This window comes from Thamnophis sirtalis, unplaced genomic scaffold, assembly GCF_051295495.1.
Source record: "Thamnophis sirtalis isolate CommonGarterSnake01/CBP01778 unplaced genomic scaffold, rThaSir2_p1.2 scaffold_15, whole genome shotgun sequence".
NCBI classification, from domain to species: domain Eukaryota; kingdom Metazoa; phylum Chordata; class Lepidosauria; order Squamata; family Natricidae; genus Thamnophis; species Thamnophis sirtalis.
Window position 1 is genome coordinate 316076 of NW_028261395.1, and position 15859 is coordinate 331934.

General features: G+C 39.8%; 1 protein-coding gene across 2 annotated transcripts in view; it reads left to right on the forward strand.

The window, feature by feature from the left end:
- INPP5A (inositol polyphosphate-5-phosphatase A) overlaps positions 1 to 15362 on the forward strand; it is a 227309-nt gene extending 211947 nt beyond the window's left edge. Inside the window, exons 13-16 of one of the 2 annotated variants that reach the window (XM_087702660.1) lie at positions 9419 to 9530; positions 13309 to 13377; positions 14867 to 14903; positions 15183 to 15362. In XM_087702660.1, coding sequence (XP_087558786.1) covers positions 9419 to 9530; positions 13309 to 13377; positions 14867 to 14903; positions 15183 to 15232 — 268 coding nt within the window. In that variant the 3' untranslated portion in view covers positions 15233 to 15362. Of the gene's footprint in view, positions 1 to 9418; positions 9531 to 13308; positions 13378 to 14866; positions 14955 to 15182 lie in introns of both variants that reach the window. The other variant, XM_087702661.1, reaches the window with a different exon arrangement.
- The last annotated feature ends 497 nt before the right edge of the window (positions 15363 to 15859 follow it).

The window sequence follows — 15859 nt, forward strand, 5'->3', positions numbered from 1 at the left end:
CTTTTCTCCTCTGCTGAAAGTTGGCCCTCAACTAACAACATGCTTGCTGGGCATATCTTGATTTCATTGCATTTGCATTTTTGCCAGCCAGACAATTGGCACAGCCTACTTGTGGCTTGTTGGAGTCAGAATCAACCTGAATCTGACACCAGAGAAGTCCTGTTTTTCAGGAATCTTGTCTGCAGCAAAATTCAAGCCTTTTTTTGTTGTTGTTGTTTCTAATGTGCTCTTATTTTGTACTATGCTAGTTATAACACACTGCCGTTTGTTGGAACACTGTAGGTTCTGTCAGCTGCCTGACACCTTGACATTCGGCAAACAGGAAGCTCAGGGTGAGCTAGAAATAGGTTTTTGGTAGACTATAATCGCTAGGAAAGGCAGTAGGTGTGAAAAAGAAAATAAGGACATTGTGGTTAGCCACAATACAGGTGGGCAATTGTTAACTTTATCACCTCTCTCCATTAATTATAATTATTCTTGTAGCTGTTGTATGGAGGAGATAGGAGCTGACTTGCCAGGGGTTCACACCCACCTACAAGGTTTGCTTTAAGATAAGTGTGCATGCAGAGTAATCTCATGTATTAATCATTCTCTTAAAGTGACCCGTTCTTGTTTGTCCTTGCATTAGGCTGTCATGTAATTTACTGCTTGGACATATGTTCGTGTCTTAGATATCTCCTCTCCTCTGTCATTTTTTCCCCCTCTCTTTCAGCAGAGCCCTTCTGAGCTGACGGCTTCTTTGCCCGGACACTTGGGAGGAAGAATAATAGGTCAAATCTCATCCATGCTAGGGATTGTCTTTTCACCTTTGATTTCTTTGGTTTATTCTAACCTAGGCGTATTTTTGAATTGTTAGACTTTCTCTTACAATCTTACTCCTATAACATGTTTTCATTTTATTCAACTAAGCACAGGGCATCTGAAGAGGAATCCAAAAAAGTCAAGATGGCTGCTGCCACTATACGGTTATAGCCCTGCGGTGATCACATGGTTGCAGCTGCCATCTTGACTTTTTCTGATTTCTTCTCCAGGTGTCTCTAATTACAGAATATCACAGTTCCTTTTGCCCTGTGTCATGTTGAGCAGCATCAAGCAAGGCTATTCTTAAATGCAGCAATTTGTTCTTTCCTTCTAGAAGGCACTCATTATGTTACTTTAGTTTTCCAACGCTTCCATTAAGCCCTTAATAGCTAAGTACAAATTAGTTAAGTTTAATTCCAAACACTATAAATCTTACTCCCATCTGTGTTAGGATTGGAGTCATCAAGATTTACCATATTTTTTGGAGTATAAGACGTCCCCCCCCCCAAAAAAAGGGGTAGAAAATTTTGATGCGTCTTATAAACTGAATATACATTTTCCGCCTCCCAAACCTTCCGTGCATCGTGTTTTCACCCTCCCTGGCTCCCAGAAGCACTCTGCAGTGCTCGGCACGTCCCATTTTTGGGACGTGCATGTCGTGTTTTTGCCCCCCCCCCCCAGAAGCACTCTGCAGGCCAAAAATGGGCACGTTTTTGGTGAAAATAGAACACATGGAGGGTTCAGGAGGCCAAAAGCAATCCTGCTTTTGACCTGCAAAGGGCTTCTGGGGGCCTGGGAGAGCAAAAACACGACACGGGGAGGCCAAAAACTATTTTTTTTCTTGTTTTCCTCCTCTAAATCTAGGTGCATCTTACAGTGTAATTGCATCTTATAGTCTTATTGCTAAAAGACAGTTGCTAAATAAATTTTGCCTCATTTTACAACCCTTCTTGCCAAAGTTGTTAAGTGAATCACAGCGGTTATTAAGTTAGTGAAACGGTTGTTAAATGAATCTGGCTTCCCCAAGGCTTTGCTTGTCAGAAGGTTGCAAAAGGTGATCACGTGATGCCAAGATACTGCGGCCGTCATCAATGCATTTGAATTTCCATGCATTTTCTGAATTTTAACCATGTAACCCTGATGGTCATAAGTCACTTTTTTCAGTGTAATCATAACTTTGAATAGTGATTAAACAAATGGTTGTAAGTTGAGGACTATCTGTAATCAGCTCTTCTCATGAGAAAGCAGAGATTGAAAAATGAGTATTACATTGTCCAGAGTTTGTTTAACAGGTAGATTGGCTGTTGTTGATAAAATGGTTGGTTTTTACAACAATATTAGATTAGAAAAGTGTTTATTTCTTCTATAAGAGGTAGTATTGTATCTAATGATGCCTTAATTGCTTGTCTTAAAAATAAGCCAGGAAATTTAGTGCCAAAATACACCTGAAAACTATATATAATATATACCCATGAGTATATATGGTAATTGAATTGTAAGTCTTGGAATACATTACTGGAACTATAGTGTTTATATAGATCACATTGGACAGTGTTTGGATGCTGTTGAAAACAGAAACTTATTTTCTAAATATAATACAGTCAGCATTTCTTGCCCTTTAGCCATTGCAACTAAATTGATCCAGAAAAACACATGATATGTTGATGTATTGCATTAACACTCCCAAAATTCCATGTGTTAGTGATTGATATAGTTTTTAATCTGTTCAGGGATATTTTACTTGGGGAAAAAAATAAAACTGTTACTTGATAATGAAAATAAAATCAGCTTTGGCCTCTTAGCCAAATAGAAACATTATCATTTCTTCCATGATGTGTGAAAGCATCTAACTCTGTAAGGGGCAGCTGGATTGGGGTCACTGCAACATAGTAGAAATCCTATCACTTGCAATGTAGGAAAATATTTCCTGCATCCCCTTCAGTCAAATTGAAGTTACAGGTCTATCCAGCTCTTTCAACTCTCTGCGAGAGAGTTTATTAAAATACAGTCTATGGCCATAAACCAAACCGGAAGGATTCCCAGTGCATATCTTTTCTCTGCTCTTGCATTAAGTACTATATTAAGCTTTGGCTCTGTTTACCTTCGTTTCCCTTTGCTACTGAATTGTGTGGTTTATACATACACACCCACCTCTTTTTCACAACCTTTGACTTTCTTAGTTTAGTCACCATGGTGTCCTAGTATTATGCAAGCAGCAGCTGTTTAAGACATTGTACCTTAACTTCCGTGTTTGCAAGCCATGTTTACCCTCCTGATTTTGACTAAATGAGATGCAGATCTCTTGGCCAGTTGGCTAACAGAGCATTAGAAAGGGCTGTTATAGGTTTTTTTTAAATGCAAACTAACCAATTTAATTCTAGTAGCTTGGTATCCTGTAGGTGAACCTCAACTATCGGTTGCATTGAATAGGCAAATATGTGGTTTGTGTGACTATGGTCTTTTCCTAGGGAGGATATTTTTATACTCCAGCTGTTTCGAACTGCTTGCCCCAGACATCTGGATGGAGTCTTCTCAATGTTCAGAAAGGCCTATCTGTAAACTATTTATCTATAATAACCCATCATTTGGACTCAGGATACCAGGGTGGGTTGATGATGGATTTATAAATATTTATCAGATGTATATATTTGGCTTATGGATATTTTTATTTTGATGTTGTAAAGCACCAGGAATTTTACAAAGTTTAGCTGGGTGTATGTAGTATGCAGTAGGCATGAAGATGTGTAGAACATTTCTATTTATTCCATGGATAATATTTAATAGATCTCTATTACAATTACTTTTCTATGCTTTTTTACATGAGATTTTAATATTCCCTTTTTGAGATTTTCAGAATATGTTCAGAATTCTTAAGTATGCAGGCTATCCTAATGCTTGTCAAAAATTAAGAATAGGTGACTTTGTGCTCTGACCTAAATGTGGCTATCAAGGATCCTAGAAGCATTATAAATCTTTTTTCAAAAATCTGCTTTTCAGTATTTTTAACCAATGGTGGAATAGTTCAAATAGTGATTAATTGTCTGGAGAATCTTCCCTAATGAGAAGTGATTGCTGCCTCATAAAAATCAACTTGGAAATTTGGGTATTATAGCTGTGAATTGACAGAGATGTGTCTAGAAGAAAAACATAGGAGAAGAGGGGCATTTGAAATATTTTACATTCATAATTTACATTTTTTTAGATATATCTTTTTCTTCCTTTGTTTAAGTGTCCTTCAGGTTCATACAGATAAATCATATCATTGATGCACTGTAGGAAAAAGGACGAGAGCACCTGGGAGATTGTAAATTGTTCCGGTCTTGCAGTGTAGCCTTATCTGTATCCATAGGAAGGAAGAATAATATTGGACAACTTTGCAGAATAGTCCAGTCTCATTTTTTTCAGGGAAATCTAATAAGAGACGTCAGGACGGATTTGACTAAGGAAAAAGCTAAAGAAACCTTGAGAAAAGTTTAATGCAAGGCACATCCATGCAACCTTTTTTGACAATATTGTGAAGGAATGGACATCTTTTTTAACAATGTGATTTATTAAAGGTTGAAGAAATTTCTGCTGAATGTTAAGTACTGAATTAAGAAAGACTGAACGTTTTCATTTTCCCTTCCTTCCAGATAGAACTTTTTAAAAATCTCTGAGCAGAGTTTTTTACCATACATGCACCTACTCAGAAATGAGCATTTTTCTCATGTGCTTTGAAGAATCCTATTGGATTTTGTGTTTGAGAGACTTGGGAAACACAATGTGGAAAGATGCTGCCAGCTAAAGCAAACGACATTATATAGCTGAAGGAAGCCTGGGAAAGAAGATTGGTTTCCTTGCCTTTCCCTCTAAAGTAGCGTTGAAAAATCTTTATGCTTCTCTCATCGTTACTCCATAAATGTCTTCCAGTGAGACCTGTCCTGTATGGAACATAGAACTAGCACTGTCGCTTAGACTTAATTTACTGCCCCATACTGTTCATTTGGATTCATTCTTTGTCTTCCTTTGGTGGCCACTCCAGTTGTGGCTTCTAATGGTTCATGCTCTGAAGGTGCACCCGGGGATCAATGTACAGAAATGAGGCTACATGAAAACAATCCAGACCAAGGCCTTGGTAATCCTCCTGTTCCAGGTTGCAACCAAGGCCTTGCTTGGGCTTTCCATCAGGTCCTCGGGAAACACCACAAGCTGTCTTTAGAAACCCAACAGGATCCATCTCCTGCAACTAACCAACTGAACAAAACCCAACTTTCCATAGCACCAGCGAGCAAAGAGAACAGCCAGGCAGTCATCTGTCTTCAGCAATGGTAATATATCCTCCAACATCAGATCACAGCTGCCCTCAGATAAACTACAGATCTAAAATTCAGTCCCAACAATAGTAGGCCTCTGACATTTGGGACAGGTCCATGGTTGCCACAGAAATAACGAATCCTGTTCAACTAATGACATTCATTCTATTTTTATATCTATTATAACATATTATAACACTGTTTCTGCATATGGCCATTGTTACGAGAAGATCCTGGGACAGTGATGGCGAACCTTTTTCTTATGGCGTGCCAAAACCTTTTTCTTATGCCGTGCGCATGCCCACTCAATTTCCACACACACACGCATGCGCGTGAGACTCCCCCCCTCCCATTCATGAGTGCGAAAAAGCCCCAGGGTCCGGAGGCTCTCCTGTTGGGCCTTCCAGTTGGGCCACTGGGGTCCTTTTTCCCATCCCCCAGCCTCCGTAGGCTAAACTGAAGCCTGGGGAGGGCGAAAAGGGCCTCAACTGGCTCTCCGGAAGGGCAAAAATATCAGCTGGCTGGCGCACACATGTGCACCGGAGCTGATGGCTGGCCTGCCACCCAATATGGCTCCACTTGCCACCTATGGCATACCTGCCAAAGGTTCTCCATCATGGCCCTAGGATGCATTAAGACTACTAACTTTACAAACCACATGAACATTAAAAGAAACTTCAGAATACCAGTTTGGAGACTTTATATTCAATTCTTCACAGTTCCTGGCAGGCCTATGAACTATACTTGGAGCTCAAAAACTTAGTGAAAAGGATGAGCGATATCAAATATGATGGATTTGAATAATTTCTCATAAAAGAATAGTCTTGTTATGTCGGGTTCATGCACAACTTAAAAGCAGAACTGTATTAATCGGCTCTCTGCAAAAGTCAAGCCTTAAATTGCAGACAAAGAGCTTCTGCTTGCAAGAATATTACATCATCAAAGCCTTCCACGGACATTCAGAAAATAAGCTGTACTTCTGTATGGCAATGAAGCAGCAAATTGGATTCTCATAATATGTTTTGAAAATGAGTCTTGTTAGGTTTGATGAGGTGGAAAAGGTATTGAGTTCACTGGTTTGTTCCAATATGTTCAGTACACTTTAGTTGGCTGTTTGCCACAACTAATCTTTTTAATGGCGGTGTAGCTTGTAAACCCATTTGGTAGAGAGCTATGCGTCTCAGTCTTAGAATATCACACCAAGTAGGGTGGTAAATAAGTTTCTCTTCAAGCATGAAAGCATTTGCTGTTTCAATTCCACAAATCTTATTTTAAAACGTTCACCTTGAAAGCCTTGATTTCTTTCGAATCTAGCAACAAATAGAATATTTTTCCATATGTACTTAATCCTTATACTTTCTTTGTTCTATTTTTCAAAATGTGCCTCCCCCGATTATCTTTAGTTTTCATATAAATTTGCTGTGTAAACACTTGCTAATATAAATATGTAGCATTCCTTAATGTAAACCTGGATTTAATGTTTATTTATTTGAAACATTTAATTGTTTTATTTAAAATTTTAAATCCTTCTGAAGAGTTGAATAATCATTATTCAGGAATGATATTGGCCGATAGTTTCCTGTTAAAGTCAAATCTTGGTCCTCTTTAGATATTAATTGGTGCAAAGGACCCGATTTGCGTATGAGGGCTCAATTAAGCTGATTTATTGCTAAAAGCTTCTGCATAGGAATCTTCTCAACTAATGGTTAGCGCCTGATTAAAGTTAGATGAGAGGAGGCTAGGACTGAGTTTGCTTGTGACTATGTAGGGATTCTAGCTGATCCTCCTTTTCATTCCACCCTCAGGTTCTGCCATTCCTTCTCCTACATTAATCCTGTTTTCGCCTCTTTCCAGCTGTCCGGCAACTTTAAAATTCTTTTAATTTCTTTTTACATACTTTTATTTCCTTACAGCATTACATTTTACTTCCTACTGAAGGAACTTATTTTCTTTTTACAACCAAACTCACTGGATTATCGTCTGAAAAAGTCTTTGACAATATCTCTACTTTATGAACATTAGTAACCAAACTCTTTAAAACTCAAATCATTACTATTATTGAAAAATAACTGTGTTTTTCAGAAAAATTAATATATTCTTTTGAATTGCCAATTTGTGTCTCCATATATTGACAAGCTCTGAATTAAGTCAAGTCATATCAAGTGAAAGAAAACTTTCTGTAATTTATCCTGTGTGATTTTAATATTTCTCTCATAAGTTCTTTCTTCTTATGGCAAAACCCCTCCATTCCAACACCAAATTTCATTAAAATGTCCATTAATCTATCCATAATTTTTTTTAATAAAATGTTACTTTGTCCTTGTTTCGGGCATAAATTCCAACCCTCAGAGCCTCATGCAAATTATCTTCCACCCCAAAATAGCAACCATATTCATCAGCCAGTAGAGGCTCCGGGGTAGCTGGGAGTTAATATACAAAACAACTTCATTTCCTTCATTGAACAAACCCGTTATTTGCTATGGGGCATTTTGTGCCAGAAACTGGAAGTAATGCTGATTTCTGACAAAAATTAACATAAATTGCAGTCCTATGTATGACCTTGGATGCTCCAAATGGCTATGAATGTAAGCATGTGACCGAATGCCCCAAATGCAGTCATGTGACTCCGGGGGGAGAGGCGAGCATCGGGACTTTGTATCCAGATCATAAGTATTTTTTTGGTGATCTGTCATAAGTTTGAACAATCACAAAGCGCTTGGTTGCAAGTCAAGAAATATTTACAATACAACTTGATTTAAATTGAATAAAGACAAAATAATATAATAAAGATCTTGATCTAAAACTGAAAAATGTGAAAGAGGCTGACATTTTGATAACGCAAAGCCTCTTTGCCATGAAATTCCTGAATGTAGATTTGGTGAAAGCCCAAGGTGTGCAAAAGGATTCCAGAATAAAGCTAAATGTTAGTGTTGCAAACTTTCAAGCCTTAATATGTTCTTCGCAAGGAATTCATTTTGTAATACAAAATAAAATTCAAGTAAAATAAAATCACGGTTTGATTAAACTCCATATGATCTGTTATTCTCAAAGAACCAGGAAGATGTCATTTTAGATTTCAAATGCTTTTTATTTGGTCTTCCTGCAATGCAGTTTCCTGCCTTTTTTTCCTGTTAAAATAAATTTTAGCATTAATATAGCAACTTAAAAGTGTGTCATGTTTTCTATGTCTACTTCAATTTATAAGTTGTTCTCATAAGTGAAAAGCAGATAAAGCAAAACATAAAAATTTATTAAATATGTTGGAAACTATTTCTGTGACGTTGTTAAAAGCTTTACCTTAACTTTTCTTCAAAAGATTTGAAAAATGTCCATTTGATTGTACATCCTGAAAATAAAGATCAGCAATTTTTTTAAAGAAACGTAATGTCACAATTGATTGCTGTGTATGTGAACTCTGATTAATGCTACCTGAGATCATAGACCTACTTACAGCCCCAAAACATCCTGCTTTGTGTGCAACACACACACACACAATCTTTGTGACCCAACTGCTAAAATTCAGCGGTATTGCTTATTGAAATGGTAACATTAGAGTTAATGCTTAAAAACTGGCTTAACATAGTTTTTTTTTTCAAAAAAAGAACTACCCAACCATCCCTTTCAGTTTCAAGGCAAAAACCAAAATCTCTATTATGCCCGTTTGAGTAACTTTACATGATTGCCATGTTTCCTGCAATCTGCGGCCTTTCCAAAAATGTTTGTCAGTTACCACAAGATTGTCCTCTTAAGAAATAAAGAAAAGAATTAGCTGCAAAGAGTGGGTGAAGGAGGAACCTGTGGAAGGTCCTCTCTGGAAGGCTTTGAGGGATTGAAAGTTGCCGAAATTCAGCCAATGTTTACACTCTTAAAATTACTTTCTGGTTTTAAGGACCATTTTCCCTAGTCTCAAATTCATGCTACCAACCTCCCTCCAGTAACCCCCATGTGTGCACTTTCCTGTAGAGAGATAAGCAGTGATGCCCGAAAGAAAGGAAAACTCGTGGTGCCCCATGGCCCAGACTCAGCAGCTCCATCCTGTCTGCCGTGTTAAAAGTACCCTTTTCTGTCTTGTGTGGGTTACATTGGTATGTTGCATTTCCATAGCGGCAGACTTTTTCTTTATTTAAATAATCTGAAATAGTGCTGAACATTAAGAGAGTTTAAGGTTGGGGACTGAATAATAGTAAATGCACTGGGAAACATTTGTATATTTACTTGGCTTTTATAGGGCTTAATAGAATGGAAGGCGGATAAAGATGTCTTGCAATTAAAAGGACATAAATTGCTAACAGATATTCCGTCTGTTTTCTCCCTCTTTTTCCCAGCTACCCGTATAGTGAAGATTGTAGCCAGGGAATGCAATATATGAACACTAGATGTCCAGCGTGGTGTGACAGAATCCTGATGTCACATTCGGCCAAAGAACTTGTTCTGAAGGTAAGAATTTCCTTGAAACAGTTGGGGATGTGTGTCTGTGTGTATACATGTATGTTCTTATACAATTAGTTGTACTCTATCCACTTCCATGGACCCAAGGCAGTTTATGAACAATGGAAATGGAGAATTTAAAAAAAAAAAAACATGTACCAAGGCAGCCTAGCTCCATCATCCACATCAAAAGCATGTCAACACAATACTTTTTAAAGCCTTCCGAAAACATGAACCTCAGTCAAGAAGATGTTTCGTAGAATCTGAGTGCTCTGACCAAGAAAAAAAACAGTTCTGGGGCCCCTCTTGAAATCCACCCCCTTCGCATCCTACTTTTTTACCAACTGGGTGCTCAGGATAACTTAACAAATAGGAGCAGTTTGGCCCATTCCCTTATCACAAAATGTACGAACTCTTGCGGTGCAATGGGTCGGCCTCTGAAGATGATCTAGAAGCTTCCATTGATGAGAAAAGAATGGCCGGCAGGCTGATTAGTCAAAGCTGCTACAGCTATATTTGATTTGCAGGCTCTACAGTGGCTTTCAGGAAAGCTCCTGGGTGCAATTCAAAGTGTTGCTTTTAACCTTTAAGGCACCAAACAACTGGACTCCTAGATAACGCCTTGATCACTTTCCTCAGGAAGATAACGCTTATCCCTGGTGTGGAAGTTTAGGATGCTCAGTAGTTATGAGGCAGCACTTTCCGGTTCTCCTCCCTACGGAGCAGCCCTTGGCATCCCTCGCAGAAGACTTAAAAACGGGGCTTTACCACGAGGCTCCAGGAACCTCATAACGCAGTGCAATAATAGCTTTTACACTGCGCTTCCTGTTGTTTTGCTGCCAATTTTAATACAATCGTCAACTTTGGGTGGAGAGAAGGAAAGAGTGCAAGTGAAAAATCTGATTTAAAAATCTAAATTTCTTGTATGTGGAGAAATCTGTTACTAAATCTTACCGTATGAACGGTGGCTCTAAAATGTAATCGTTCTCAATCTGAACTTCCCATTTTCAAATTGAGGTAAACTGGGATCTGGTGATTTATGAACAAACAAGCTTTAAAGCACTTTGCTAGCTTTGAGATGCTACATGAGAAGTAGTGAAAATAAGGTTTCGCCACTGCAGCCCTGTTTGGCGTTTGTTTGTTGAGGGCGAGAGTTTTTATCGATGTCCAGATTAGCAGAGAGCCGTAAGCATCAGCTCCACACGGAGGGCTCTGCGGATTGCACAGAGATGGGCTGTAAACAGCTCCAGCACAGCCTCATTTATCATGCCGTGGTCCGTTACCTCCCTAGCATGTTATTTTATGCTTGCTGAGCCCTAACACACCAAAGGTTGCCCACTGCTTGGAGCTGCCTGAGCGCATGGCGTAATGAATGCTCAGCTGAGTGGAGCCTGTTTCTGTTCATGCGCTGGTGTAATTTGTTTATCTGTCTAAAGATTATGCACTTGAAAATCTACAATTTGATGCTGCCTTTGTAAATTATCAAGTCGTTTTTGATGAATGTATCTCCACTTCCGACAGCAGCCGCATTATGAGCTTGAAATATTAGAAAGTGTTCATGCATGCAATGCAGAAGGTTACGGCTGTGTGTGTGTGTGCGCACGCGCGTGGAGGTGGATAAAGATACGGATTTCGAGGCAAGCGTGCCAGGAAGCAAATGTGACCTTAAGCTTCCCTACTGCATTAAAAATAATTCAGTTTTAACTTGATAGTCCAAAAAGGCGGCTGTTTATATGCAAAGCTCTTCCCCAGTCAAACTTGACTTGGTTATTATAGAGGAGGGAAAGCTTGGCCGTTTTTCATTTGGAATAAATTAGGGTGGTGAACCAATTGCAAGCACAGCTGCGCGTGTACGGTATGTATGGAAGATCCCAGACTCTGGGTCCCAGATTTAATTATCTTCCAGTTTGGGAATCGAACCTGTGCTCCATTGCCTCCCAGGCAGGGAGTTAACCATTTGAGCTACAGAGAACAACTCCTTATCAGCCAGCCAGGGTGGGAGGTATATACTTAAAGTCACAACCCCTGGTATGCCCAAGTGTGGGAGGAAGGTCACACTTCCACTCTCTGTCATTAGGCTCGTCACAAGAGTCCATCCAGACAGAAACCCAATATTTTTTACTGTTGCCTTTTTTTGTTACATTTGTTATATTTATGCTGATAAATAAATAAAGGGAGACTAGTATAGATCTATTTCAAGCTATTTAGCTCTCATCAGCTAGCCATACCCTTACTGGGATTCGAACCTGTGCTGTACTGCATCTTAGGCAGATGTATTAACCACTAAGCCACAGGCTGTCCTCCGTTATCAGCTGAGCCAGGGAGAAAGGTATATATTTAAAGTCACAACCCCTGGTATGCCCAAATATGGGAGGAAGATCACTACTTCCATTCCATGGTCTCTTGTGACGAGCCGAAGGACAGAGAATGGAAGTAGTGATCTTCCTCCCATATTTGGGCATACCAGGGGTTGTGACTTTAAATATATACCTTTCACCCTGGCTTGGCTGATAAGGAGTCGAGCCCTGTAGGATTGAAAACACTTTAGACGAGCGTCCCCAACCTTTCCGGTTCTGCAGACTGGCAGTGGCAACAGTGAGGGGAGAGAGGGGATGGTTTCATGCATGCACAAATGCAGCTTCACACGCATACTTGCCACTTGCATGGCCCGGTTCCTATGGGCCATGGCCCAGCACCTGGCCACAGATTAGGGGTTAGGGAGCCAGCTCTACATGATCTTATCAATGTAAACATGTTAAAATTAATCCATTCAAACCAGTTGAACTCAATAAGTTTTTCTACTACACCAACATGATTACAGTGGAAGTGGATGCCTTTATGCTAAAGTGAATTCAATTTATTGTGTATGGAGTTTCATCCTTAATTCACACGATAAGGAGAGTCACTTGGATTAAGGCTTATTTATTTTAGTTAATTAATTGACCAGTAAAAATCTCAGAAGATAATTTATTAATAGCTTTGATCTGTTGACAGTGTCTTATAGAAGGCGTATTAATGACTGTATCCTCAGAGACCTCAGCATTCCCAATTAAGCTTTCAGTTTAGCTAATTTTAACAGTTTTAAGTAATTTTTAAAACTCACTCAATGCAATAACGTTGAAATGGGCTTCTGGCTGGATGCTCCAATAATCTTTGCTAGCTTTGGAGAAAGCATGGAATGCAGGAAGAGTTGCTGAAATCCCCAGTTCTTCTCATTGTTTGTATTTGCTGACTTAACTCAAATACAAATAAGTAGAATTTTTTTGCAGTAACAGAATTGAAGGTGTTTAAGTCTGTGCTCTGTAGACTTTGGAAAAATAATGAGTGAGAAACTTCTTTGAATGCGGCAAGTTCTTTGTTTCCGTTTTGAAATGTGGGAGTGTACCATTTTTAACATGAGTGATCCAAAGTTATGTGTACCTTTGAGAAGTAAATATCATTTAGTTCTATAGTCAAATTTCCAGGATTCTAGTTAAAATATGACCCACCCTGTTAAGTTGCTCTATGGCTGTAAATTAATATGCAGACCTTGAAAGCAAACTGCTTTCTCCATCTGTAGCTAAAGTAATATTGAAGTCAAATAATAGTATGAGGGTACTGCATTCTAATGAGGCTATTAATTTTAATGACCTTTCTTTGCAAACATCTGTATGGTAAATAATAAAGAATATCTTTTTTCAGTTAATTTGGTTTGCTGATTTATGTAACTATGTTTCTGAACCCCTGGGCAAACGCTTTCTACGGAATATCAGTACTGACTAGAAGCTTCTTTTGTGTTTCCACTCAGTCTGAAAACGATGAGCGGCAAGTGGTGTACGACCACATAGGACCAAATGTCTGCATGGGGGACCACAAGGTAACCTTATCTACTTCTACTGTGGGCAGCCTGGTGGATCCATGGCAGATTGGGTGTAGGGGGGGGGTTGAGTTGGGGACCTGCGGGTAAATTGGATCTGGAAAGACCCTCTGGGAGTCACCAGAAATACTGGTTACTCCTGCAGAATGTGGGCCTGGAGCAACAAGGAAGGCTGAGCAGGATTCTGGGCAGGCATTTGTGAAGTTGTCCAGCCTTATTCATAAATTACCCGCAGACACATTTATTTTCGTAAGAATTAATCTGCTTTAACTATTCACATAGCTTTTATGGAAAAAATCAGGTAATATTGTCCTAACTATGCAAACAACCTTTTTTATTTTTTTTTCAAAAGAGAAAATAAACCAGGGGGGGGGGGGGGAATGACACAGTATAGCTATGCTATGGCTTTTTTAATGTTGCTGTTAATACAGTGTTAGAAACTAACTCGTGGGATTTTACCGACAGTGAAGCTTTTATAGAAGACTGAAGGATCTCATCTTCCCTCTTTCTTCCATTAAACGTTTATTCCTGTGAAATACAAGTTCTAGGCTGACATTTGATCAGAACTGTCACTGTAGAAGCAGTCTAGGGCTGTCGTGAAGAGCGAACCCTCATATAAAACCCAGGGAGCGAGTGGGGACTTATTTCAATGCGATCTGGATGGGAAAGACTTGGGGGAACCTGTAGGGCGAAAGAACAAGTAGGTGAGAGAGTTTTATGGAACAGTTAATAGAATAGAGAGATGAAGTTGGAAAGGGAGAAAGAAGAGGGTGAAGAAACGCGATTAAAAACAAACTGCTGAAAAACTCTTCTCCCAGATCTGAAAAGCATGGGTTTTTCTGGAGCATCTGGGAAAGCAGTAAAAATTGAGCTGCCTGCATCCTTGAATGGGTTGACTCTTGACAAAAAAACAATTTTTGGCAATTGTTGCCTACAACTGTCCTGGGACAGAAAGCAGCTTTGCGTGCTTCAAAAGGCACCTTTTTCATAAGATTTACAGGTATTTGAAAGAGAATTCTAGGGAGGCGAGGCTGGTCTAGGAGGGATCAGAGTCCCAAAAGAAGGCAGCAGTTGCCAAGGAAACCACCTGAATATCCCATGAAGTCACCAATAGTGGTCCTTAATTCAAAGGAAGACTTGACTATTGGAAAATTCTGGTTTAAACTACTAACACAATGATGTCTCCTCTGGTGACGTTAATCAGTCCGGGAATTTCTTTCCCTCACCTCAAAGGGTGGAGGCCAAACCAGAACTGGATCCAGGTTCAATAATTGGGCCCAGAGTTGGCCCACTACGGCCCTTGATTTCAGAGGGCCTGAGCTTAACCCCCTTGCCCTGAATCCTGACCCAACAGCAGGGCTGCAGGCCCCAACTGCCTCCTTGGGAAAAGTCACCAAGCGCCTCGGGAAGGGCCGGCCCTTAGAAGCCTTCAAGTGTGCCCCCTATGGCGGCGGCTTTACCTTTTAACTTCCTTCTTTTTCCTCCGCAGCCCGTGTTCCTGTCCTTTCGAATAGCCGCTGGGGCAGGTAAACCTATTGCCAATATGCACAAGTGTTGTGTCGTGCAGTGACGTGGTGGTAAATATCACGTTAGATTTCTCTTATCTGCTCTTCTCTGCCCTCCCCTCCCTTTGACGGTGGTCTGGTTTTCCTTCGATGGTCCCTTTCCCCCTTTCTCACCCACCCACCCCCTCTTTTTGTGGGGCGTGTTTGCTTTTCTCCTTCACTTTCATTTTTTTTATTTAAAAAAAACCCTTTTTGGTTTTGAAAAGAAAGCAATAAGTTGTTCCGTCAATTCTACAACAGGGAAAAGATGCCTCCGACATGAGAAGATATTTCGGGAAAGTTCATTATAGCGAGGAGGAGGAGGAAGAGGAGGAGGAGGAGGAGGAGGAGGAAGCTTCAAACTCCCACCCATCGCTTAAATCTCGTGACAGCTCTAGCCGTCCATCCAAGTCCTGCGTGCCCCGTTCTTCTTTTATTATCACTGTTCTCCTTATTTTAGGCTGTTTATGCTCCACTCGCTTATTTCTGGCGTGGACACAAGTCCCCACCACCCCCAAAAATCTCTTATACCTCACTGTCTTGTATATTCTTGTGTCATCAAAAGTGGACTTCTTATTTTTATATGGCAATGCCTATAATATTATGCTACAGTCTGGTTGCCAAAACGTATCTACAAAAACAAAATCCCTCATATTAGGTTTTTTTTTTTTACAGTGTTTTGCGTCTTGGATTTCCCTGTGAGGTTTATGTTTTTAGTTGGTCAATGTGGAATGAGTGTGTGGATACGTGTATATATGCATATATGTAAACACACCTTCCACATTTGAGACCGTTTCCACCATCCCCCTTCTCTAGCTGAAAAGCCGGGTTGGGGTTTTATCTCTTGCCTTGTGTAGAAGTCCTGCTGTGTTATTGTTGTCTCGTTTGATCCTGTGATATTTGGGGGTGGGAAAGAGGATCCAAGTTCGTTTTGTTTC